Source organism: Oncorhynchus tshawytscha, linkage group LG08 (assembly GCF_018296145.1).
Source record: "Oncorhynchus tshawytscha isolate Ot180627B linkage group LG08, Otsh_v2.0, whole genome shotgun sequence".
Lineage (NCBI taxonomy): Eukaryota > Metazoa > Chordata > Actinopteri > Salmoniformes > Salmonidae > Oncorhynchus > Oncorhynchus tshawytscha.
The window spans coordinates 11269072-11295677 of record NC_056436.1 but is presented as its reverse complement, the minus strand read 5'-3'; the positions used below and the strand labels follow the sequence as shown (position 1 = coordinate 11295677).

The following is a 26606-nucleotide window of genomic DNA, read 5'->3' as shown; positions in this document are numbered from 1 at the left end:
CTAACACATGTGAAATAAGCACCTAACACACGTGTGTGAAATAAGCACCTAACACATGTGAAATAAGCACCTAACACACGTGTGTGAAATAAGCACCTAACACATGTGTATTATTGCGATTATGGTGGTGTCTCCATCTATCTTTCTGAAGGGCTATAGGGGGACTGAAGGGAACGACTCAGGAGCTGACTGGATTGGATTGGAGCACTGCCTTTGTCTGTCGTAACTAAGGGTCCCTAATTAATACTCCTCTGCTGACAACCAAACACATATAGTTTTATAGTCACAGTCTCTCTGAGGAATGATTGTTGCTCCATCTTGAAAATACAAAACAACATTTTCCCCTGCAACAACCCTTAAAAGCACCCCGAGACAAACAAACAACTTTTTCCCCTGCAACAACCCTTAAAAGCATCACCGAGACAAACAAACAACTTTTTCCCCTGCAACAACCCTTAAAAGCATCACCGAGACAAACAAACAACGTTTTCCCCTGCAACAACCCTTAAAAGCATCCCGAGACAAACAAACAACGTTTTCCCCTGCAACAACCCTTAAAAGCATCCCCGAGACAAACAAACAACGTTTTGCAACAACCTGCAACAAACAAACAACGTTAAAAAAGCATCCCCGAGACAAACAAACAACGTTTTCCCCTGCAACAACCCTTAAAAGCATCCCGAGACAAACAAACAACGTTTTCCCCTGCAACAACCCTTAAAAGCATCCCCGAGACAAACAAACAACGTTTTCCCCTGCAACAACCCTTAAAAGCATCCCGAGACAAACAAACAACGTTTTCCCCTGCAACAACCCTTAAAAGCATCCAAACAAACAACGTTTTCCCTGCAACAACCCTTAAAAGACAACAAACAAACAACGTTTTCCCCTGCAACAACCCTTAAAAGCATCCCCGAGACAAACAAACAACGTTTTCCCTGCAACAACCCTTAAAAGCATCCCCGAGACAAACAAACAACGTTTTCCCCTGCAACAACCCTTAAAAGCACCCCGAGACAAACAAACAACGTTTTCCCCTGCAACAACCCTTAAAAGCACAAACAAACAAACAACGTTTTCCCCTGCAACAACCCTTAAAAGCATCCCCGAGACAAACAAACAACGTTTTCCCTGCAACAACCCTTAAAAGCATCCCCGAGACAAACAAACAACGTTTTCCCCTGCAACAACCCTTAAAAGCAAGACAAACAAACAACGTTTTCCCCTGCAACAACCCTTAAAAGCACCAAACAAACAACGAGACAAACAAACAACGTTTTCCCCTGCAACAACCCTTAAAAGCATCCCCAAACAAACAACGTTTTCCCCTGAACAAAAAAGCAAACAAACAAACACGTTTTCCCCTGCAACAACCCTTAAAAGCATCCCCGAGACAAACAAACAACGTTTTCCCCTGCAACAACCCTTAAAAGCACCCCGAGACAAACAAACAACGTTTTCCCCTGCAACAACCCTTAAAAGCATCCCGAGACAAACAAACAACGTTTTCCCCTGCAACAACCCTTAAAAGCATCCCCGAGACAAACAAACAACGTTTTCCCCTGCAACAACCCTTAAAAGCATCCCGAGACAAACAAACAACGTTTTCCCCTGCAACAACCCTTAAAAGCATCCCGAGACAAACAAACAACGTTTTCCCCTGCAACAACCCTTAAAAGCATCCCCGAGACAAACAAACAACGTTTTCCCCTGCAACAACCCTGCAACAACAAACAACGTTAACAACCCTTAAAAGCATCCCCGAGACAAACAAACAACGTTTTCCCTGCAACAACCCTTAAAAGACAAAAACAAACAACGTTTTCCCCTGCAACAACCCTTAAAAGCATTTTCCCCTGCAACAACCCTTAAAAGACAAAAACAAACAACGTTTTCCCCTGCAACAACCCTTAAAAGCACCCCGAGACAAACAAACAACGTTTTCCCCTGCAACAACCCTTAAAAGCATCCCCGAGACAAACAAACAACGTTTTCCCCTGCAACAACCCTTAAAAGCATCCCCGAGACAAACAAACAACGTTTTCCCCTGCAACAACCCTTAAAAGCATCCCCGAGACAAACAAACAACGTTTTCCCCTGCAACAACCCTTAAAAGCACCCCGAGACAAACAAACAACGTTTTCCCCTGAAACAACCCTTAAAAGCATCCCGAGACAAACAAACAACGTTTTCCCCTGCAACAACCCTTAAAAGCACCCCGAGACAAACAAACAACGTTTTCCCCTGCAACAACCCTTAAAAGCACCCCGAGACAAACAAACAACGTTTTCCCCTGCAACAACCCTTAAAAGCACCCTGAGACAAACAAACAACGTTTTCCCCTGCAACAACCCTTAAAAGCATCCCCGAGACAAACAAACAACGTTTTTCTGTTTGATAAAAATGAATTTATTTACAAAAGACAAGAGTGGATCAATTAAATACACATTAAGATTGAGTGAAGGCAAACATGAAATGTTTTAGTGAACAAGTTTTCTCTGTGGTCCTTGTCCTGGTAGTGAACCGTGCTGTGTATGACCGTGCCAGTCAGGTACAACGTAGTGCGGTACGTTCGGCTAGGAAATCAGAGTTTTCCACAGAGGTGAATTGTGGGTCTTTGTCAACGGTGATGGGGATGGTGTCCACTAGGTGGTGACATCATCCACCTCAGTATTTGAAAGGGGTCTGACCCCGGAGGAACCATCCTGGGCCACAATCAGGAGGCATTCTCCTCATCACAGATCTAAAAGCTGTGGGTTAAGTGTAATGGAGTCAGGTTCATGGTTGCTCTTGGTCATTTCCTCTTGGTCTAATGGACAAGACGTTGGTTTCTCCAATGGGGGACCCGGGTTCATAACCTGTCGTGACATCAGTCTGGTGTTCTCAGACACACCCATGGTTCTGTGGCCTAGTGTCATTGTACCCACTCACCCTGGCTACCAGTCCTGTCCACACCTGTGCTTCATGAGCCTCTCGATGCGACCCTGTCCAAAAGTGTATATTATCCTTCCTCTTTGTCCGTTTGTCTGTCTATCCATCTCTTTTTCGCCCTGTTTTCTCTGTCCCTGTCAGTAGTATCGGTTGAGGCTGCGTGTGACAGTGTTGACGTCGGGATGTCCGTTCATCCAGATCTCTTGTATGATCCTCTCTCTCTCCTCAACCCTCTGAGCTCGCTCCAACTCTACAGACCAAAACACAACCAAACCGACAACATTAATTAAATAATGCATTGTGTACTTAACCATAAAAAAAAACACTAAGTACTTAAGAGTTTCCAACATAGTGTGTGTGTGTTTACCTTCTATGGATGTGAACATGCTAGTGTGCAGCAGCGTTCTCTCAAATCGCCTCCGTCGTCGAGCCGATAGGTCAGAAGTCCCGTCGTCCCACTCCACTGATTCGCTGTCTCTGCTCGTCTCTGTGGTTACGCCGGGATTGCTTGTGTTAGGGTTGCCAGGTTGGGGATGGTGGTGACAGGGATGGTCCCCATGGTGATGGTGGTGATGCCTGTTGCTATGCTGATGGTGATGTCGTCGTCGGTTACTGTAGTGACAGTCAGTGCGACAGTGTATCTGGACCACGAGGGCACAGAGGGTGAGGAGGAGACCCACACACACACCACTAACAAACACCAGAGTTACTCGCTCAGGCTGGTCTGAGACGAGAGAGAGAGGGGAGGAGGGAGAGAGAGAGGAGGAGGGTGAGAGAGGTGGATGGTGAGAGAGAGAGAGAGAGAGAGAGAGAGAGGGAGGAGAGAGAGAAAGAGAGAGAGAGACAGAGAGGAGGAGAGAGAGAGAGGAGGGTGAGAGAGGTGGATGGTGAGAGAGAGAGAGAGAGAGAGAGGGACGAGAGAGAGAGAAAGAGAGAGAGAGACAGAGAGAGGAGGAGAGAGAGAGAGGAGGGTGAGAGAGGTGGATGGTGAGAGAGAGAGAGAGAGAGAGAGAGGGAGAGAGAGAGAGAAAGAGAGAGACAGAGAGGAGGAGAGAGAGAGAGGAGGGTGAGAGAGGTGGATGGTGAGAGAGAGAGAGAGAGAGAGAGAGAGAGGGAGAGAGAGAGAGAGAAAGAGAGAGACAGAGAGGGAGGAGAGAGAGAGAAAGAGAGAGACAGAGAGGGAGGAGAGAGAGAGAAAGAGAGAGAGAGACAGAGAGAGAGAGACAGAGAGACAGACAGATTGAGAGCAAAAAATAAAAGAGAAAGAGTGATTTATTTCTTTATCCAGGTTACACTGACAGACACCGGAACATGTTTTTCTGTCATCATTTGTAACAACAAATATTCAAACAGTTCAACAATAACACCTGATGTTTCAGTCACTGTTTACCTGCTATGAAGGTGTAGGCTGCCAGGGCGTTGCTAAACAAAGCCATCTCCTGGGAGACCACCTTCACCTCCATATTTTGGCTGGGGCTTCCTGTGGGCGGGGCATTCATGATGATGTCACTAACTGTCTCTCTCTGGCATGAGAGAGGCCAAGGTTCATATCTTCTGTGTATAAGTCAGACTTGGCTGACTGTGGTCTTCAATTCTGTATGGTTTTATGGAAACAATTTCTGGCTACCCCCTTCCATAAAGTCTGTACTGGGTTCTCTCTTCTGTCTTCTATGAAATATGCACTGGTCCCCTCAGCCGAGAACAGGACAGCAGTCTTCTCTGTCACTGTAAGGTTCAAACAGAAAGAGAGAGAGGGAGAGAGAGAGAGAGAGAGAGGAAGAGAGAGGGAGAGAGAGCGAGAGAGAGAGAAAGAGAGAGTAAAAGAGAGGAGTAAAAGAGAGTAGTGAGTAAAAGAGAGTAGTGAGTGACAAAGTCCGATAATTCTAGATGATTTCATAATTCTTGCATAATTTACGAGAAAGTCTGAGAAATGATTGCATCCTGCTGTCTCCTCGTTAGCCACATGTTCAATCAAAGTGTCACATAAACATCGAACCAGCGGTGAACCCTGTCTCCTACCCTGATGGCTCTGGGTGACTATGGGGCTGTCTGACGAAGCTAGAGAAAATTACAGAGTGCTCATAGGAAAACTCGTAGAATACCCCCCAATCATTGGTTTCCATTTTTCCCCTGAAAACATTCCAATAGAGTCACAGATGTAGGATCAACCCCTACAAAAAATGTCAATGAATTATAATCAACATAATAATTCACATTTCCTGATGCTGCAGAGTTATCTTCCTGCTGTGAGATGCAGGGTCAAATTAAGATCCTACATCTGTATGTAGTCAATAAAGCTAAAAAAACGTTCTGTAATTGGAAGTCCTACCACTAAACGTTCTCTCAAAGTCACACAGTGATTTACCCCAGAAATACCACTCAGCTTTTACCCAAACCCAGTGTCGTTTCCCTGATCAGAAGGAGATGACACAAAGAGAGTATTTAGTGAAGGGAAGAAATATGTCAGAGAAAAACATCATAAAAGACAGATTGTAAACATAACGAGGCAGCACTGCTTTCATGGTTTGGCAAGCCTGGTTCCTTGGACCACATGCACATTCTCTTCCATTCCCCCTCTCCCCTTCCCCCCACTTTCTCCCCCTCTTCCATTCCCCCATCTCCTTCCCCCCACTTTCTCCCCCTCTTCCATTCCCCCTCTCCCCTTCCCCCACTTTCTCCTTCTTTTCCCCCTCTCCCCTTCCCCCCACATTCTCCTTCTCATCCATTCCCCGTCTCCACCTCTCGTTCTCTTCCCTCCTACAGGAGGAGGAATTAAACCCATCTAGAGGAGGAGGAATTAAACCCATTTAGAAGACGAGGAATTAAACCCATCTAGAGGACGAGGAGGAATTAAACCCATCTAGAGGACGAGGAATTAAACCCATCTAGAGGACGAGGAGGAATTAAACCCATCTAGAGGACGAGGAGGAATTAAACCCATCTAGAGGATGAGGAGGAATTAAACCCATCTAGAGGACGAGGAGGAATTAAACCCATCTAGAGGACGAGGAGGATTAATTAAACCCATCTAGAGGACGAGGAATTAAACCCATCTAGAGGACGAGGAGGATTAATTAAACCCATCTAGAGGACGAGGAATTAAACCCATCTAGAGGACGAGGAGGATTAATTAAACCCATCTAGAGGACGAGGAATTAAACCCATCTAGAGGACGAGGAGGATTAATTAAACCCATCTAGAGGACGAGGAGGATTAATTAAACCCATCTAGAGGACGAGGAATTAAACCCATCTAGAGGACGAGGAGGATTAATTAAACCCATCTAGAGGACGAGGAATTAAACCCATCTAGAGGACGAGGAGGAATTAAACCCATCTAGAGGAGAGGATCTAGAGGAGGAGGATTAAAAACCCATCTAGAGGACGAGGAATTAAACCCATCTAGAGGACGAGGAGGATTAATTAAACCCATCTAGAGGACGAGGAGGATTAATTAAACCCATCTAACCCCATCTAGAGGACGAGGAGGATTAATTAAACCCATCTAGAGGACGAGGAATTAAACCTATCTAGAGGACGAGGAGGATTAATTAAACCCATCTAGAGGACGAGGAGGATTAATTAAACCCATCTAGAGGACGAGGAGGATTAATTAAACCCATCTAGAGGACGAGGAGGATTAATTAAACCCATCTAGAGGACGAGGGGGATTAATTAAACCCATCTAGAGGACGAGGAGGATTAACTCAACCCATCTAGAGGACGAGGAGGATTAATTAAACCCATCTAGAGGACGAGGAGGATTAATTAAACCCATCTAGAGGATGAGGAGGATTAATTAAACCCATCTAGAGGACGAGGAGGATTAATTAAACCCATCTAGAGGACGAGGAGGATTAATTAAACCCATCTAGAGGATGAGGAGGAAATCTAGAGGACGAGGAGGAATTAAACCCATCTAGAGGACGAGGAGGATTAATTAAACCCATCTAGAGGACCCCATCTAGAGGACGAGGAATTAAACCAATCTAGAGGACGAGGAATTAAACCCATCTAGAGGACGAGAAGGATTAATTAAACCCATCTAGAGGACGAGGAGGATTAATTAAACCCATCTAGAGGACGAGGAGGATTAATTAAACCCATCTAGAGGACGAGGAGGATTAATTAAACCCATCTAGAGGACGAGGAGGATTAATTAAACCCATCTAGAGGATGAGGAGGAATTAAACCCATCTAGAGGACGAGGAGGAATTAAACCCATCTAGAGGACGAGGAGGATTAATTAAACCCATCTAGAGGACGAAGAGGATTAATTAAACCCATCTAGAGGACGAGGAGGATTAATTAAACCAACAAAAGACGGAGGAAAACAGGGAGATTTGAGCTGTAAATTGAAATAGCAGCTGCCTCTGCAAAGGTCACGGTCTTGACATCTGCAGGGGAAGAAAGAAATGCCAACTCAACAACAATAGAATGACGACTTTGAGGAAATGGCAGGGAGATACAGGATCTCAGACCTTGAATTTCACACAGGGAAGAGGGGCACTTCAGCCAGACATGCACCAAGTGTACATCTCAAAGAAGGACCCCAAGTCATTGAGCACATTGACATTCAACCAGCCCAGGCTCCCAGTGTTTCAGCTCAATCAGAACTGTCAGGACACAGTGGGATTCAGACAGCTGCTCATAGAGAGAACACTGCTGCACCACCAGACTCTAACCCAAGTCTGCCAGTCTATACAGGATAAGGTCCCTCTGTGCTGACCGACTACGGGGAAAACAGCCACAAGACTTTCAGGACATTTCACAAGAAAACCCTCTCATCTCCAAAGACTGCTATGTTAGTCAAACAGCAACATCTTTCCACCACCCAGAGAGACTAGTGTTTTTGATGGTGACATTTTGCAGTACAGATCCTTCATTCAAGTCATTTGAACATGGTATAGAGAATAGAGCCCAAACTAGCCAGGAGAAACTGCACTTCCTCAAACAGTACACCAGAGGGCAGGCTCGAGAGCTAGTTAGGACAAGGGCTATCAGAAAGGCTTATTACAGGAGATCTATGGTAATGAATACAAGATTGCCAAGGCATACAAGGAGAAGGCTTTTAGCTGGCCTAGCAATAAAATCAGAAGACCACATGGCATTACACGCCTGTGCGTTATACCTCAAAGGTTGTTGTAATGCAATGGGAGATATGGAAGAGATGGATCTGGCCTCCAGCTTAAAAAACATCATTTTTATTTTATTTATTTTTCATTTCCATGGAGACCATCGGTGGGTTACAAGTATTTTTATTTTTTTATTTAATTTAACTAGGCAAGTCAGTTTATATTGACGGCCTAACCCGGCCAAACCCTGACCCGGCCAAACCCTAACCCGGCCAAACCCTAACCCGGCCAAACCCTGACCCGGACCACGCTGAGCCAATTGTATCCTGAATCTACCCTACAAGCTCAGGGACAGGTGGAGGTCAGCTGCTTGTGAGTTACGGCCACACATCCAGCTGATGTGAGTTATGGCCACACATCCGGTGTTCGGTGATATTCAAGATCCAACACAATCCAGAAGCAAGACTCAAAGGCTGCAGTCAAGGGTCATTCACATGTCTAGTCACAAATCCACAGAGAGCAGCTTTGCTACCAGCGTGTCATCCTCATAGCCCCCCTCCCCCCACACACACACACACACACACACACAACCCCAACACATCACGTCTGTTCTGTAACTGCAGTCAGAAATTGGAGCTGTGTCCACGACTTAGGAAAAGGGCCACTCTCTCACATTCTGCACAGAGAGACCGATGACCCAGCTTGGCAGCGCATGTGAGAGGAGATACAGCTCTTACTAGTGTAGGAACGAGGATTCCCTATGACAAGCCGCTGTCACAGTAGAGAGCCGTCCATAACAAGTCCACAAGAATCAGTTTCTACACATTACACTTTTCATGTGAAGTTAACATTTATTGGGCATATAAAATATATATAGTATGTATGTGTGTGTGTGGACGTGTTATGGACGGCTCTCTGCTGTTATGTGTGTGGACGTGTTATGGACGGCTCTCTGCTGTTATGTGTGTGGACGTGTTATGGACGGCTCTCTGCTGTTATGTGTGTGGACGTGTTATGGACGGCTCTCTGCTGTTATGTGTGTGGACGTGTTATGGACGGCTCTCTGCTGTTATGTGTGTGGGCGTGTTATGGACGGCTCTCTGCTGTTATGTGTGGGACGTGTTATGGACGGCTCTCTGCTGTTATGTGTGTGGGCGTGTTATGGACGGCTCTCTGCTGTTATGTGTGTGGACGTGTTATGGACGGCTCTCTGCTGTTATGTGTGTGGACGTGTTATGGACGGCTCTCTGCTGTTATGTGTGGACGTGTGGACGTGTTATGGACGGCTGCTGTTATGTGTGTGGATGTGTTATGGACGGCTCTCTGCTGTTATGTGTGTGGGCGTGTTATGGACGGCTCTCTGCTGTTATGTGTGTGGACGTGTTATGGACGGCTCTCTGCTGTTATGTGTGGGGCGTGTTATGGACGGCTCTCTGCTGTTATGTGTGGGACGTGTTATGGACGGCTCTCTGCTGTTATGTGTGTGGACGTGTTATGGACGGCTCTCTGCTGTTATGTGTGTGGACGTGTTATGGACGGCTCTCTGCTGTTATGTGTGTGGACGTGTTATGGACGGCTCTCTGCTGTTATGTGTGTGGACGTGTTATGGACGGCTCTCTGCTGTTATGTGTGGGACGTGTTATGGACGGCTCTCTGCTGTTATGTGTGTGGACGTGTTATGGACGGCTCTCTGCTGTTATGTGTGTGGACGTGTTATGGACGGCTCTCTGCTGTTATGTGTGTGGGCGTGTTATGGACGGCTCTCTGCTGTTATGTGTGTGGACGTGTTATGGACGGCTCTCTGCTGTTATGTGTGTGGACGTGTTATGGACGGCTCTCTGCTGTTATGTGTGTGGACGTGTTATGGACGGCTCTCTGCTGTTATGTGTGTGGGCGTGTTATGGACGGCTCTCTGCTGTTATGTGTGGGACGTGTTATGGACGGCTCTCTGCTGTTATGTGTGTGGACGTGTTATGGACGGCTCTCTGCTGTTATGTGTGTGGACGTGTTATGGACGGCTCTCTGCTGTTATGTGTGTGGACGTGTTATGGACGGCTCTCTGCTGTTATGTGTGTGGACGTGTTATGGACGGCTCTCTGCTGTTATGTGTGTGGACGTGTTATGGACGGCTCTCTGCTGTTATGTGTGTGGGCGTGTTATGGACGGCTCTCTGCTGTTATGTGTGTGGACGTGTTATGGACGGCTCTCTGCTGTTATGTGTGTGGACGTGTTATGGACGGCTCTCTGCTGTTATGTGTGTGGACGTGTTATGGACGGCTCTCTGCTGTTATGTGTGTGGACGTGTTATGGACGGCTCTCTGCTGTTATGTGTGGACGTGTTATGGACGGCTCTCTGCTGTTATGTGTGTGGACGTGTTATGGACGGCTCTCTGCTGTTATGTGTGTGGACGTGTTATGGACGGCTCTCTGCTGTTATGTGTGGGACGTGTTATGGACGGCTCTCTGCTGTTATGTGTGTGGACGTGTTATGGACGGCTCTCTGCTGTTATGTGTGTGGACGTGTTATGGACGGCTCTCTGCTGTTATGTGTGTGGACGTGTTATGGACGGCTCTCTGCTGTTATGTGTGTGGACGTGTTATGGACGGCTCTCTGCTGTTATGTGTGTGGACGTGTTATGGACGGCTCTCTGCTGTTATGTGTGTGTGGCGTGTTATGGACGGCTCTCTGCTGTTATGTGTGTGGACGTGTTATGGACGGCTCTCTGCTGTTATGTGTGTGGACGTGTTATGGACGGCTCTCTGCTGTTATGTGTGTGGGCGTGTTATGGACGGCTCTCTGCTGTTATGTGTGTGGACGTGTTATGGACGGCTCTCTGCTGTTATGTGTGTGGGCGTGTTATGGACGGCTCTCTGCTGTTATGTGTGTGGACGTGTTATGGACGGCTCTCTGCTGTTATGTGTGTGGACGTGTTATGGACGGCTCTCTGCTGTTATGTGTGTGGGCGTGTTATGGACGGCTCTCTGCTGTTATGTGTGTGGACGTGTTATGGACGGCTCTCTGCTGTTATGTGTGTGGGGCTCGTGTTATGGACGGCTCTCTGCTGTTATGTGTGTGGGCGTGTTATGGACGGCTCTCTGCTGTTATGTGTGTGGACGTGTTATGGACGTGCTGTATGGTGTGGACGTGTTATGGACTCTCTGCTGTTATGTGTGTGGACGTGTTATGGACGTCTCTGCTGTTATGTGTGGGACGTGTTATGGACGGCTCTCTGCTGTTATGTGTGTGGACGTGTTATGGACGGCTCTCTGCTGTTATGTGTGTGGGCGTGTTATGGACGGCTCTCTGCTGTTATGTGTGTGGGCGTGTTATGGACGGCTCTCTGCTGTTATGTGTGTGGACGTGTTATGGACGGCTCTCTGCTGTTATGTGTGTGGGCGTGTTATGGACGGCTCTCTGCTGTTATGTGTGGGCGTGTTATGGACGGCTCTCTGCTGTTATGTGTGTGGACGTGTTATGGACGGCTCTCTGCTGTTATGTGTGTGGACGTGTTATGGACGGCTCTCTGCTGTTATGTGTGTGGGCGTGTTATGGACGGCTCTCTGCTGTTATGTGTGTGGACGTGTTATGGACGGCTCTCTGCTGTTATGTGTGTGGGCGTGTTATGGACGGCTCTCTGCTGTTATGTTGGGGCGTGTTATGGGCGGCTCTCTGCTGTTATGTGTGTGGACGTGTTATGGACGGCTCTCTGCTGTTATGTGTGTGGGCGTGTTATGGACGGCTCTCTGCTGTTATGTGTGTGGGCGTGTTATGGACGGCTCTCTGCTGTTATGTGTGTGGACGTGTTATGGACGGCTCTCTGCTGTTATGTGTGTGGACGTGTTATGGACGGCTCTCTGCTGTTATGTGTGTGGACGTGTTATGGACGGCTCTCTGCTGTTATGTGTGTGGGCGTGTTATGGACGGCTCTCTGCTGTTATGTGTGTGGACGTGTTATGGACGGCTCTCTGCTGTTATGTGTGTGGGCGTGTTATGGACGGCTCTCTGCTGTTATGTGTGTGGGCGTGTTATGGACGGCTCTCTGCTGTTATGTGTGTGGGCGTGTTATGGACGGCTCTCTGCTGTTATGTGTGTGGGCGTGTTATGGACGGCTCTCTGCTGTTATGTGTGTGGGCGTGTTATGGACGGCTCTCTGCTGTTATGTGTGTGGGCGTGTTATGGACGGCTCTCTGCTGTTATGTGTGTGGGCGTGTTATGGACGGCTCTCTGCTGTTATGTGTGGGACGTGTTATGGACGGCTCTCTGCTGTTATGTGTGTGGACGTGTTATGGACGGCTCTCTGCTGTTATGTGTGTGGGCGTGTTATGGACGGCTCTCTGCTGTTATGTGTGTGGACGTGTTATGGACGGCTCTCTGCTGTTATGTGTGTGGACGTGTTATGGACGGCTCTCTGCTGTTATGTGTGTGGACGTGTTATGGACGGCTCTCTGCTGTTATGTGTGTGGGCGTGTTATGGACGGCTCTCTGCTGTTATGTGTGTGGGCGTGTTATGGACGGCTCTCTGCTGTTATGTGTGGGACGTGTTATGGACGGCTCTCTGCTGTTATGTGTGTGGACGTGTTATGGACGGCTCTCTGCTGTTATGTGTGTGGACGTGTTATGGACGGCTCTCTGCTGTTATGTGTGTGGGCGTGTTATGGACGGCTCTCTGCTGTTATGTGTGTGGACGTGTTATGGACGGCTCTCTGCTGTTATGTGTGTGGACGTGTTATGGACGGCTCTCTGCTGTTATGTGTGTGGGCGTGTTATGGACGGCTCTCTGCTGTTATGTGTGTGGACGTGTTATGGACGGCTCTCTGCTGTTATGGACGGCTCTCTGCTGTTATGTGTGGGACGTGTTATGGACGGCTCTCTGCTGTTATGTGTGTGGACGTGTTATGGACGGCTCTCTGCTGTTATGTGTGTGGACGTGTTATGGACGGCTCTCTGCTGTTATGTGTGTGGGCGTGTTATGGACGGCTCTCTGCTGTTATGTGTGTGGGCGTGTTATGGACGGCTCTCTGCTGTTATGTGTGTGGGCGTGTTATGGACGGCTCTCTGCTGTTATGTGTGTGGGGCGTGTTATGGACGGCTCTCTGCTGTTATGTGTGGGACGTGTTATGGACGGCTCTCTGCTGTTATGTGTGTGGACGTGTTATGGACGGCTCTCTGCTGTTATGTGTGTGGACGTGTTATGGACGGCTCTCTGCTGTTATGTGTGTGGGCGTGTTATGGACGGCTCTCTGCTGTTATGTGTGTGGACGTGTTATGGACGGCTCTCTGCTGTTATGTGTGTGGACGTGTTATGGACGGCTCTCTGCTGTTATGTGTGTGGACGTGTTATGGACGGCTCTCTGCTGTTATGTGTGTGGACGTGTTATGGACGGCTCTCTGCTGTTATGTGTGTGGGCGTGTTATGGACGGCTCTCTGCTGTTATGTGTGTGGGCGTGTTATGGACGGCTCTCTGCTGTTATGTGTGTGGACGTGTTATGGACGGCTCTCTGCTGTTATGTGTGTGGGCGTGTTATGGACGGCTCTCTGCTGTTATGTGTGTGGGCGTGTTATGGACGGCTCTCTGCTGTTATGTGTGTGGACGTGTTATGGACGGCTCTCTGCTGTTATGTGTGTGGGCGTGTTATGGACGGCTCTCTGCTGTTATGTGTGTGGACGTGTTATGGACGGCTCTCTGCTGTTATGTGTGTGGGCGTGTTATGGACGGCTCTCTGCTGTTATGTGTGTGGGCGTGTTATGGACGGCTCTCTGCTGTTATGTGTGGGCGTGTTATGGACGGCTCTCTGCTGTTATGTGTGTGGACGTGTTATGGACGGCTCTCTGCTGTTATGTGTGTGGGCGTGTTATGGACGGCTCTCTGCTGTTATGTGTGTGGGCGTGTTATGGACGGCTCTCTGCTGTTATGTGTGTGGGCGTGTTATGGACGGCTCTCTGCTGTTATGTGTGTGGACGTGTTATGGACGGCTCTCTGCTGTTATGTGTGTGGACGTGTTATGGACGGCTCTCTGCTGTTATGTGTGTGGGCGTGTTATGGACGGCTCTCTGCTGTTATGTGTGTGGGCGTGTTATGGACGGCTCTCTGCTGTTATGTGTGTGGACGTGTTATGGACGGCTCTCTGCTGTTATGTGTGTGGACGTGTTATGGACGGCTCTCTGCTGTTATGTGTGTGGGCGTGTTATGGACGGCTCTCTGCTGTTATGTGTGTGGACGTGTTATGGACGGCTCTCTGCTGTTATGTGTGTGGACGTGTTATGGACGGCTCTCTGCTGTTATGTGTGTGGACGTGTTATGGACGGCTCTCTGCTGTTATGTGTGTGGACGTGTTATGGACGGCTCTCTGCTGTTATGTGTGTGGGCGTGTTATGGACGGCTCTCTGCTGTTATGTGTGTGGACGTGTTATGGACGGCTCTCTGCTGTTATGTGTGTGGGCGTGTTATGGACGGCTCTCTGCTGTTATGTGTGTGGGCGTGTTATGGACGGCTCTCTGCTGTTATGTGTGTGGGCGTGTTATGGACGGCTCTCTGCTGTTATGTGTGTGGACGTGTTATGGACGGCTCTCTGCTGTTATGTGTGTGGTTATGTGTGTGGACGTGTTATGGACGGCTCTCTGCTGTTATGTGTGTGGACGTGTTATGGACGGCTCTCTGCTGTTATGTGTGTGGGCGTGTTATGGACGGCTCTCTGCTGTTATGTGTGTGGACGTGTTATGGACGGCTCTCTGCTGTTATGTGTGTGGACGTGTTATGGACGGCTCTCTGCTGTTATGTGTGTGGGCGTGTTATGGACGGCTCTCTGCTGTTATGTGTGTGGACGTGTTATGGACGGCTCTCTGCTGTTATGTGTGTGGACGTGTTATGGACGGCTCTCTGCTGTTATGTGTGGGACGTGTTATGGACGGCTCTCTGCTGTTATGTGTGTGGGCGTGTTATGGACGGCTCTCTGCTGTTATGTGTGTGGACGTGTTATGGACGGCTCTCTGCTGTTATGTGTGTGGACGTGTTATGGACGGCTCTCTGCTGTTATGTGTGTGGACGTGTTATGGACGGCTCTCTGCTGTTATGTGTGTGGACGTGTTATGGACGGCTCTCTGCTGTTATGTGTGTGGACGTGTTATGGACGGCTCTCTGCTGTTATGTGTGGGGCGTGTTATGGACGGCTCTCTGCTGTTATGTGTGTGGACGTGTTATGGACGGCTCTCTGCTGTTATGTGTGTGGACGTGTTATGGACGGCTCTCTGCTGTTATGTGTGGGCGTGTTATGGACGGCTCTCTGCTGTTATGTGTGTGGACGTGTTATGGACGGCTCTCTGCTGTTATGTGTGTGGGCGTGTTATGGACGGCTCTCTGCTGTTATGTGTGTGGACGTGTTATGGACGGCTCTCTGCTGTTATGTGTGGGCGTGTTATGGACGGCTCTCTGCTGTTATGTGTGTGGACGTGTTATGGACGGCTCTCTGCTGTTATGTGTGTGGACGTGTTATGGACGGCTCTCTGCTGTTATGTGTGTGGACGTGTTATGGACGGCTCTCTGCTGTTATGTGTGTGGGCGTGTTATGGACGGCTCTCTGCTGTTATGTGTGTGGACGTGTTATGGACGGCTCTCTGCTGTTATGTGTGTGGACGTGTTATGGACGGCTCTCTGCTGTTATGTGTGTGGGCGTGTTATGGACGGCTCTCTGCTGTTATGTGTGTGGGCGTGTTATGGACGGCTCTCTGCTGTTATGTGTGTGGACGTGTTATGGACGTGTTATGGACGGCTCTCTGCTGTTATGTGTGTGGACGTGTTATGGACGGCTCTCTGCTGTTATGTGTGTGGACGTGTTATGGACGGCTCTCTGCTGTTATGTGTGTGGGCGTGTTATGGACTCTCTGCTGTTATGTGTGTGGACGTGTTATGGACGGCTCTCTGCTGTTATGTGTGTGGGCGTGTTATGGACGGCTCTCTGCTGTTATGTGTGTGGGCGTGTTATGGACGGCTCTCTGCTGTTATGTGTGTGGACGTGTTATGGACGGCTCTCTGCTGTTATGTGTGGGACGTGTTATGGACGGCTCTCTGCTGTTATGCTGTTATGTGTGTGTGTGTGGCGTGTTATGGACGGCTCTCTGCTGTTATGTGTGTGGGCGTGTTATGGACGGCTCTCTGCTGTTATGTGTGTGGACGTGTTATGGACGGCTCTCTGCTGTTATGTGTGTGGACGTGTTATGGACGGCTCTCTGCTGTTATGTGTGGGACGTGTTATGGACGGCTCTCTGCTGTTATGTGTGTGGACGTGTTATGGACGGCTCTCTGCTGTTATGTGTGTGGACGTGTTATGGACGGCTCTCTGCTGTTATGTGTGTGGTGTTATGGACGTGTCTGCTGTTATGTGTGGACTCTCTGCTGTTATGTGTGTGGGCGTGTTATGGACGGCTCTCTGCTGTTATGTGTGTGGACGTGTTATGGACGGCTCTCTGCTGTTATGTGTGTGGGCGTGTTATGGACGGCTCTCTGCTGTTATGTGTGTGGACGTGTTATGGACGGCTCTCTGCTGTTATGTGTGTGGGCGTGTTATGGACGGCTCTCTGCTGTTATGTGTGTGGGCGTGTTATGGACGGCTCTCTGCTGTTATGTGTGTGGGCGTGTTATGGACGGCTCTCTGCTGTTATGTGTGGGACGTGTTATGGACGGCTCTCTGCTGTTATGTGTGTGGACGTGTTATGGACGGCTCTCTGCTGTTATGTGTGTGACTCTCTGCTGTTATGTGTGTGGACGTGTTATGGACGGCTCTCTGCTGTTATGTGTGTGGACGTGTTATGGACGGCTCTCTGCTGTTATGTGTGTGGACGTGTTATGGACGGCTCTCTGCTGTTATGTGTGTGGGCGTGTTATGGACGGCTCTCTGCTGTTATGTGTGTGGGCGTGTTATGGACGGCTCTCTGCTGTTATGTGTGTGGACGTGTTATGGACGGCTCTCTGCTGTTATGTGTGTGGGCGTGTTATGGACGGCTCTCTGCTGTTATGTGTGTGGGCGTGTTATGGACGGCTCTCTGCTGTTATGTGTGTGGACGTGTTATGGACGGCTCTCTGCTGTTATGTGTGTGGGCGTGTTATGGACGGCTCTCTGCTGTTATGTGTGTGGACGTGTTATGGACGGCTCTCTGCTGTTATGTGTGTGGACGTGTTATGGACGGCTCTCTGCTGTTATGTGTGTGGGCGTGTTATGGACGGCTCTCTGCTGTTATGTGTGTGGACGTGTTATGGACGGCTCTCTGCTGTTATGTGTGTGGGCGTGTTATGGACGGCTCTCTGCTGTTATGTGTGTGGACGTGTTATGGACGGCTCTCTGCTGTTATGTGTGTGGACGTGTTATGGACGGCTCTCTGCTGTTATGTGTGTGGACGTGTTATGGACGGCTCTCTGCTGTGCCAGCGGTTTTTATTTTGTTTATTTTTTATAATGTGTTTATTATTTTCCAATAAAAAAATGTATATAAAAAGACAGCAATACAAAATGTTGACATTCATTGTACTGTTGAATGGGATGGTCAATGTAGAGAGCAAAACTACACTTAACTCACACAAACACAGAATAAAACTAAATCCTATTAGGTGGTACATGTATAAGAAGACAGCATATAGTCATTACAAGCAGTGTAGTTAAGCCAAAAATAAATGTTGAGTGGAGTACAGCACAGAGTAGCAGCAGACCGTCAACCCAGTTATGAGGCGGGACTAGACCATTTATCCAGTATCGGCTGACATATTTTGTAAAACATTGGACTTCTATTGGAGGTATTGTATCGTATATTCTCCATATGTATTACATTCCCTAAATCCCGTAACCACATTTTAAAGGTAGGTACAGTCTCCAGTTTCCAAAATTGCAATATGAGCCTTTTGGCTAATAGAGTACAAAGAGAGACAGGTTTCCCCGAGCACGCCCCCATTCTCATTGACGAGGCTGTTGTGGAGCAGGTTGAGAGCTTCAAGTTCCTTGGTGTCCACATCCCCAACAAACTAACATGGTCCAAGCACACCAAGACAGTTGTGAAGAGGGCATGACAAAACCTATTCCCCCTCAGGAGACTGAAAAGATTTGGAATGGGTCCTAAGATCTTCAAAAGATTTTACAGCTGCACCATTGAGAGCATCCTGACTGGTTGCATCACTGCCTGGTATGGCAACTGCTCAGCTTCCAACCGCAAGGCACTACAGAGGGTAGTGCGAATGGCCCAGTACATCACCGGGGCCAAGCTTTCTGCCATCCAGGACCTCTATACCAGGCGGTGTCAGAGGAAGGCCCTAAAAATTGGCAAAGACTCCAACAACCCTTGTCATAGACTGTTCTCTCTGCTACCGCATGACAAGCGATACCAGAGCACCAAGTCTAGGTCCATGAGGCTTCTAAACAGATTCTACCCCTAAGCCATAAGACTCCTGAACATCTAATCAAATGGCTACCCAGACTACCCCTCCACATTGACTCTGTACCGGTACCCCCTGTATATAGCCTCCACATTGACTCTGTACCGGTCCTCCCTGTATATAGCCTCCACATTGACTCTGTCCCGGTACCCCCTGTATATAGCCTCCACATTGACTCTGTACCGGTACACCCTGTATATAGCCTCCACATTGACTCTGTACCGGTACCCCCTGTATATAGCCTCCACATTGACTCTGTACCGGTACCCCCTGTATATAGCCTCCACATTGACTCTGTACCGGTACACCCTGTATATAGCCTCCACATTGACTCTGTACCGGTACCCCCTGTATATAGCCTCCACATTGACTCTGTACCGTAATACCCTGTATATAGCCTCCACATTGACTCTGTACCGGTACCCCCTGTATATAGCCTCCACATTGACTCTGTATTGGTACCCCCTGTATATAGCCTCCACATTGACTCTGTACAGGTACCCCATGTATATAGCCTCCACATTGACTCTGTACCACTACCCCCTGTATATAGCCTCCACATTGACTCTGTACCGGTACCCCCTGTATATAGTCTCCACATTGACTCTGTACCGTAATACCCTGTATATAGCCTCCACATTGACTCTGTACCATAATACCCTGTATATAGCCTCCACATTGACTCTGTACCAGTACCCCCTGTATATAGCCTCCACATTGACTCTGTACCGGTCCTCCCTGTATATAGCCTCCACATTGACTCTGTACCGGTACCCCCTGTATTTAGCCTCCACATTGACTCTGTACCGGTACCCCCTGTATATAGTCTCCACATTTACTCTGTACCGTAATACCCTGTATATAGCCTCCACATTGACTCTGTACCGGTACCCCCTGTATATAGTCTCCACATTGACTCTGTACCGTAATACCCTGTATATAGCCTCCACATTGACTCTGTACCGGTACCCCCTGTATATAGCCTCCACATTGACTCTGTACCGTAATACCCTGTATATAGCCTCCACATTGACTCTGTACCGGTACCCCCTGTATATAGCCTCCACATTGACTCTGTACCGTAATACCCTGTATATAGCCTTAATTATTTGTTTTTCTTACTTCTGCTCTTTAATCATTAGTTACTTTTATTTGTTATTCTTATTTTTTGTAGGTATTTTTTTTAAACTGCATAGTTGGTTAAGGGCCTGTAAGTATTCAGCATTTCACTGTAAAGTCTACACCTGTTGTATTCGGTACATATGACAAATAACATTTGATTTGATTTGATTTGAAATGACGAGGGCTAAAGCTGATTGGCTGGAACTCGAATTTCAAGGAGGCTGGCCCACGAGGGGAAAATGTAGGGAAAATGGCGCAGCACAGCTTCCAGAAAAACAGTCGCTTTCAAACTAGAGATTTTGTGGCTAATTGAAGTAAAACAGTAACTCTGCTCATAGATTAAGCACGTACGAACTACACATTGACTCATTCAGCCCAAAGCGGGAGGTTTAAAGAATAGTTGGTGGTCGCCAAAGTTCCAGAACATGTCTTTAATCTGTTCCAGAGCATGTCTTTAATCTATCCTCCATGGAGATGATACTGACGGTACCAAAAATGAGGAACAGGGGACTGTAGGCTACTGCGTTTAGACAGGCTAAAGATCAGAATTGGGCTGCCTGTCTAAATGCAACCACAGTATCACAGCGGGTTGAGACGGGGAGTAGGGTCTGTGTGTGTGTTCCTTCCTGGGGGCTGACCTTCTCACCCTCATTAGAAAAACAAAACACAATCTCAGGCTGAACACCACCCTTTAAACATCTCTCTCCTTCTCTTTCCATATCACTTCCTTTCTCCATCGCTCTGCGCGGCCTGTGTGTGCGTGTGCGTGTGCGTGTGCGTGTGCGTGTGCGTGTGTGTGTGTGTGTGTGTGTGTGTGTGTGTGTGTGTGTGTGTGTGTGTGTGTGTGCGTGTGCGTGTGTGGGTGCGTGTTTTCAGTGAAACAATCCAGGAATGCAGCTTTGTGATGGACGGAGAGAGAGAAAGGAGAGAACAAGAGAACAACGTAGCTGAGAACTGACCACAGATCAGCTGGAAACTGATCACAGATCAGCTGGAAACTGCCCAGATCAGCCCGAAACTGACCACAGATCAGCTGGAAACTGATCACAGATCAGCTGGAAACTGCCCAGATCAGCTGGAAACTGACCACAGATCAGCTGGAAACTGACCACAGATCAGCTGGAAACTGACCACAGATCAGCTGGAAACTGACCACAGATCAGCTGGAAACTGCCCAGATCAGCTGAAAACCGATCACAGATCAGCTGAAGGTGAAATTAAATCTACTAATATCTATGCATGGTTTGTCAGATTTCCTAATCAATCAAACTGAGCTGACGTGATGGGTGAGTTTTATAAGAGTCAGACTCGGCTCACACACGTCTTGTTAATTAACGGTGGTTTCAGCTCGTTAGACATCGTTACAGTTCGTTAGAACGTTCAACTAAACGGATTACAGTCTGATACAGTTAGATCGACTCGACTAAACACAACAGTTCATGAACTCTTCTTTCTTATCCTTCTAATTAGTTTTCTCCCCTTTCTGTTTGTATGTCTCCTTCTCCAATAGTCCAATGTTGTGCAGAGTCCCTGTGCTGTTTTAAACTGGGCTTCCTACACTGCTCAACTCCTACCCCACTTTGGAATGACTCTGACCAGTGTGTGCAGAATCATGACAAAACACACACACACCCACACACACAGACACACAGACACACACACACACACACACAGAGCTCTGACCACACTGGCCTTAATATTCCAGAGAAACCATGCCTCCAGGTTCCAGACCAAATTTAGCCCAAAAAGCATGCCTGTGTTGACTCTGAGACTGATGCATAGTGACATTGGCCTTTTCTCTCTTTCTGCTGTTAAAGGGATACTTTGGGATTTTGGCAATGAAGCCCTTTATCTACATCCCCAGAATCAGATGAACTTGTGGATATCATTTTTATGTGTCTGCATCCAGTATGAAGGAAGAGGGAGTTAGTTTCTCCTGCCAATGCTAACTGGCGTTAGTGCAATGACTGGAAGTCTATGGTATCTACTAGCATGCTAGCAGTTACCATAGACTTCCAGTCATTGGCTGCCAGTTATTGCGCTAACGCTAGTTAGCAATTGAGCTATCATTAGATAGCAACTTCCTTCAAACTGAACGCAGAGACATAGTAATGTTATCCACGAGTTAATCTGGCTCTGGGGAAGTAGATAAATGGGTTCATTGACAAAATCCTGAAGTATCCCTTTATCATCTCATGAATCTGCTTAAAGAGCGAATGGGAATACAGACAAAGATGGAGAGTGAGAGTAAAAAAGGGAAATAATATAGGTTTGTAGATTTGAGAGTGAGAGTGAGAGTAGTGGATATTTTCACTGCAACTGATTCCTCTCATCCCCCCATGAGATCCCTCTGATATGAGGGATCACTCCACCCCCTTTGATAAATTAATTCAACGGACTCTTTGCTGGTGCCAGTGGCTGTGTGTTTCCTACACCCTGCAGCCCAACCCACAGACAGCGGTGGAGTGAGGAGGACAAGCTGTTATTATGCTTCTCTAGATACCACACATTATCCAACACACACACCCTAAAACACACACATACACACAAACATCCCCCCCCAAACACACACACACACACAATGTCACAGACACACACACACACAATGTCACACACACACACACACACACACACACACACACACACACACACACACACACACACACACACACACACACACATGTATGTCCTATTTCCACCTCATCCACCAGAAACGTTAAAGGACCATTAACGTTAACTACTATTATTATTATTATTCATTTTATTTATAAAGCAGATCAACTGAGCCCTGTTTTCAATGCAAATAAAAAGCACATATATGCACAAATAAAAGACATATATACGCATTAAGAGAAACATCCACAATTAGCATTTAACAGATCAGATATCCATTGTGTTTTATTTCCTAAGGAGGAAGCAGAACATCTATTCTAAGAGTGTTTTGTAACAGATCAGATATCCATTGTGTTTTATTTCCTAGGGAGGAAGCAGAACATCTATTCTAAGAGTGTTTTGTAACAGATCAGATATCCATTTTGTTTTATTTCCTAAGGAGGGAGCGGAACATCTATTCTAAGAGTGTTTTGTAACAGATCAGATATCCATTGTGTTTTATTTCCTAGGGAGGAAGCAGAACATCTATTCTAAGAGTGTTTTGTAACAGATCAGATATCCATTTTGTTTTATTTCCTAAGGAGGAAGCAGAACATCTATTCTAAGAGTGTTTTGTAAATTGTTCATTATGTAAAGTGCAGCATAACTAAAGGCGCATTTTCCGATCTGTGTGGAAACTGGGAGGGATCTGAAAGTGTAATGTAATTCATTGACCTAGTTTTATAATTAGTAATTCTGTAAGAGATTAGAGATGTCAGATACGTTGGAAGTGTTTTTTGCATTAACTCTTTATAGATAAATGACAAACTACTGCTCTCTTCTGTCGGTTAAAGAGACCCAACCTACGTGTAGATATAAGGAACAGTGGTGAGTTTTCACGCCCTGACCTTAGTTATCTTTGTTTTTTTAATTAATTTGGTTAGGTCAGGGTGTGACATGGGTGATGTGTGTGTTTGGCTTGTCTAGGGGTTTTGTATGTTTATGAGGGTGTTTTATCCTATCTAGGTGTTTTTGTAAGTCTATGGTTGCCTAGATTGGTTCTCAATTAGAGGCAGCTGTCTATCGTTGTCTCTGAATGGGAACCATATTTAGGCAGCCATATTCTTTGGGTATTTTGTGGGTGATTGTTCCTGTTACCAGTGTTCACGTTACGGGACTGTTTCGTCGTCGGCTTATTGTTTTGATCATTGTTTAAGTATCCCATTTAAACTATGGATTATCATCACGCTGCATTTTGGTCCTCCTCTCTTTCACCCGAAGACAAACGTGACACAGAGCCAGTAATGAACCTCGGGGCATAACGACATACAGCACCTAAGGGTTTAACTGTGGACGCTGCAGCATGCATGTAAACCACATCCCCATAATCCAATACACACACACAAAGGTAGACTGAACCATTTTCTTCCTATTAGCAGATGATGAGGAGACTTTTGTTTCTGTAAAATAAACCAAATCTTAAACTTCAACTTTCTTACCAGCTCAGATACGTGTTTTGAAAGACAACTTGTCATCTAGGCATTTACCAAGATATTTACAATAAGGAACTAGTTCCATTTCTATACCGTTTAGCCTAGTAATTTTATAGTCATATACAGTGGCAAGAAAAAGTATTGGAATTACCTGGATTTCTGCATAAATTGGTCATAAAATTTGATCTGATCTTCATCTAGGCCACAACAATAGACACACAGTTTTCTTAAACTAATAACGCACAATTTTTTAAAATGTCTTTATTGAACACACCGTACAAACATTCACAGTGCAGGGTGGAAAAAGTATGTGAACCCTGGTTGACCCTCTGGCAGCAATGAACACAACCAAACGTTTTCTGTAGTTGCGGATCAGACCTGCACAACGGTCAAGAGGCATTTTGGACCATTCCTCTTTACAAAACTGTTTCAGTTCAGCAATATTCTTGGGATGTCTGGTGTGAACCGTGCTCAAGGTCATGCCACAGAATCTCAAACGGGTTGAGGTCAGGACTCCAGAAGGCGTATTTTCTTCGGTTGAACCCATTCTGTTGTTGATTTACTTCTGTGTTTTGGGTCGTAGTTCTGTTACATCACCCAACTTCTGTTGAACTTCAATTGTCGGACAGATAGCCTTACATTCTCCTGCAAAATGTATTGATAAACATGGGAATTAATTTTTCTGTCGATGACAGCAAGTTGTCCAGTACCTGAGGCAGCAAAGCAGCGCAAACCATGACGCTCCCTCCACCACAGTTGGGATGAGGTTTTGATGTTGGTGTACAGTGCCTTTTTTTTCTCCACACATAGTGTTGTGTGTTCCTTCCAAACAACTCAACTTCAGTTTCATCTGTCCACAGAATGTTTGCCAGTGGCGCTCTGGAACATTCAAGTGCTCTTTTGCGAACTTCAGACATGCAGCAATGGGTTTTTTGGACAGCAGTGGCTTCTTCCGTGGTGTCCTCCCATGAACAACATTCTTGTTTAGTGTTTTACGTATCGTAGACTCGTCAACAGAGATGTTAGCATGTTCCAGAGATTTCTGTAAGTCTTTAGCTGACACTCTAGAATTCTTCTTAACCTCATTAAGCATTCTGAGCTGTGCTCTTGCAGTTATCCTTGCAGGACGGCCACTCCTAGGGAGAGTAGCAACAGTGCTGAACTTTCTCAATTTATAGACAATTTGTCTTACCGTGAACTGATGAATATCAAGGCTTTTAGAGATACTTTTTTAACCCTTTCCAGCTTTATGCAAGTCAACCATTCTTAATCCTAGGTCTTCTGAGATCTCTTTTGTTCGAGGCATGGTTCACATCAGGCAATGCTTCATGTGAATAGCAAATAGTGTTTTTTATTTGGCAAGGCAGCTCTAACCAACATCTCCAAACTCGTCTCATTGACTCCAGGTTAGCTGACTCCAATTATCTTTTGGAGAAGTCATTAGCCTAGGGGTTCGCATACTTTTTCCAACCTACACTGTGAATGTTAAATTATGTATTCAATATATTAGTTTTAGCACAGTGTTTTTGTCTATTGTTTTGACTTAGGGGAAGATCAGATACATTTTTTGACGATTTATGCAGAAATCCAGGTAATTCCAAAGGCTTCACATACTTTTCTTGCAATTGTAGATAAAAAATGATGTCTAGAGAAGAGAATATATGTTGTTTTGTTAGCATTTAGCACCAATTTAAGATCAGAAAGTGTCTTCTGAAGTACCAGAAATCAGATTTCAAATGTGAAAATGCTTTGCCAATAGTAGGAGCGATGGAGTGTAACGCAGTAACATCAGAGTATAAATGAATTTTACAATTTCTCATTTTGTCATTTATGTTATTAATATAGATATTAAAACAATAGCGGAGATAGTACTGAGCCTTATGGGACACCTTTTTGAAACGCTAGAAACTCAATTTGATACCATCTGCCAAGATAACTTGGGTTCTTTCATGGAGATAATTATTGAACCATAAGCAAACATCAGCATCCAATCGAAGACAGCTGATTTAACAGAGTTCCATGATCAACACCGTCAAAAGCTTTGCAAAAGTCAATAAACATGGCAGCACAACTTTTTCTATTATCCAAGACGTTTGCAATATCACTCCCAACAAGCATTGTGGTGCTAGCAGTGCTATGTTTAAGTCTAAAGCCAGATGTATTTATATTAAGGATGATATTTACATATAGAAAAGACTGTAGTTGCTTGTTGACTAAAGACTCTAGTACTGTTCATACTTACATATCCATGATCCAGATTATAAATCCCTTCCAACGAAACACGTTTAAAGTTCCATGTTCTCTCCCCTCTACCGTAGTAATCCGGAGAGCATCAGCGCGGCTCCAGTGAGACCACTATCCAAAGCCCAGAGACCCAAAAACAACAGCAGCAGAGGGGGAGTCACTCCTACAGCAACACTGTGAGGTCACAAAGAGATATAGGGATGGTTTTAAAAGACTTTCCAGCTTCCAATCACAGTTTTCCAAGAATGATTTTCCAAAGTTTTCCAGGTCCGTCTCTCAGCAGGCAGGGATCGAGCCCTGGAAGCTGGAATGTGACACAGGAGAAGCTCACCCCCACGGATATTCACACACACACACACACACTCGTGCTCCGCACTCTTGTTCCTAAAAAACCCTCACACTCTCATCTCCCTCACTCTGTAAGACCCATCGTCTCTGCTATACATCCCCCTCTTACCACCCAACCTGACTACATTGAGCAGAGAGAGCAACTCAGTGGCACAAAGACAGACAAAGAGGGAGAGAGAGAAGCAGGGTGTGGTGGGGGGTAGAGCTTTGGATTTGGCTATGGAGAAAAAGAGAGACAAGCGAGTAAGATTGGAGAACCAATGAAGTGAGGGTGAAAGAGAGGGAACGAGACAGAGAAATAGAGGGAGGATTGAGTACGGCATGGGAATTTCATTCAGCTTTGACTGGGAATTTGCCTCCTGACTTTTCCCGTCAATATAAAGTTTG

General features: G+C 46.5%; 1 protein-coding gene across 1 annotated transcript; it reads right to left on the bottom strand.

Moving 5' to 3' along the window:
- Window positions 1-1900: 1900 nt before the first annotated feature.
- On the bottom strand, window positions 1901-26606 carry LOC112260915 (protein eva-1 homolog A-like). Its single transcript, XM_024436295.2, has 4 exons — window positions 25870-26606; window positions 4322-4656; window positions 3299-3655; window positions 1901-3181 (listed from the first exon to the last, which is right to left on the bottom strand). The coding sequence occupies exons 2-4, from the start codon at window positions 4428-4430 to the stop codon at window positions 3069-3071; spliced, it is 579 nt and encodes a 192-aa protein (XP_024292063.1). The 5' UTR covers window positions 4431-4656; window positions 25870-26606; the 3' UTR covers window positions 1901-3068.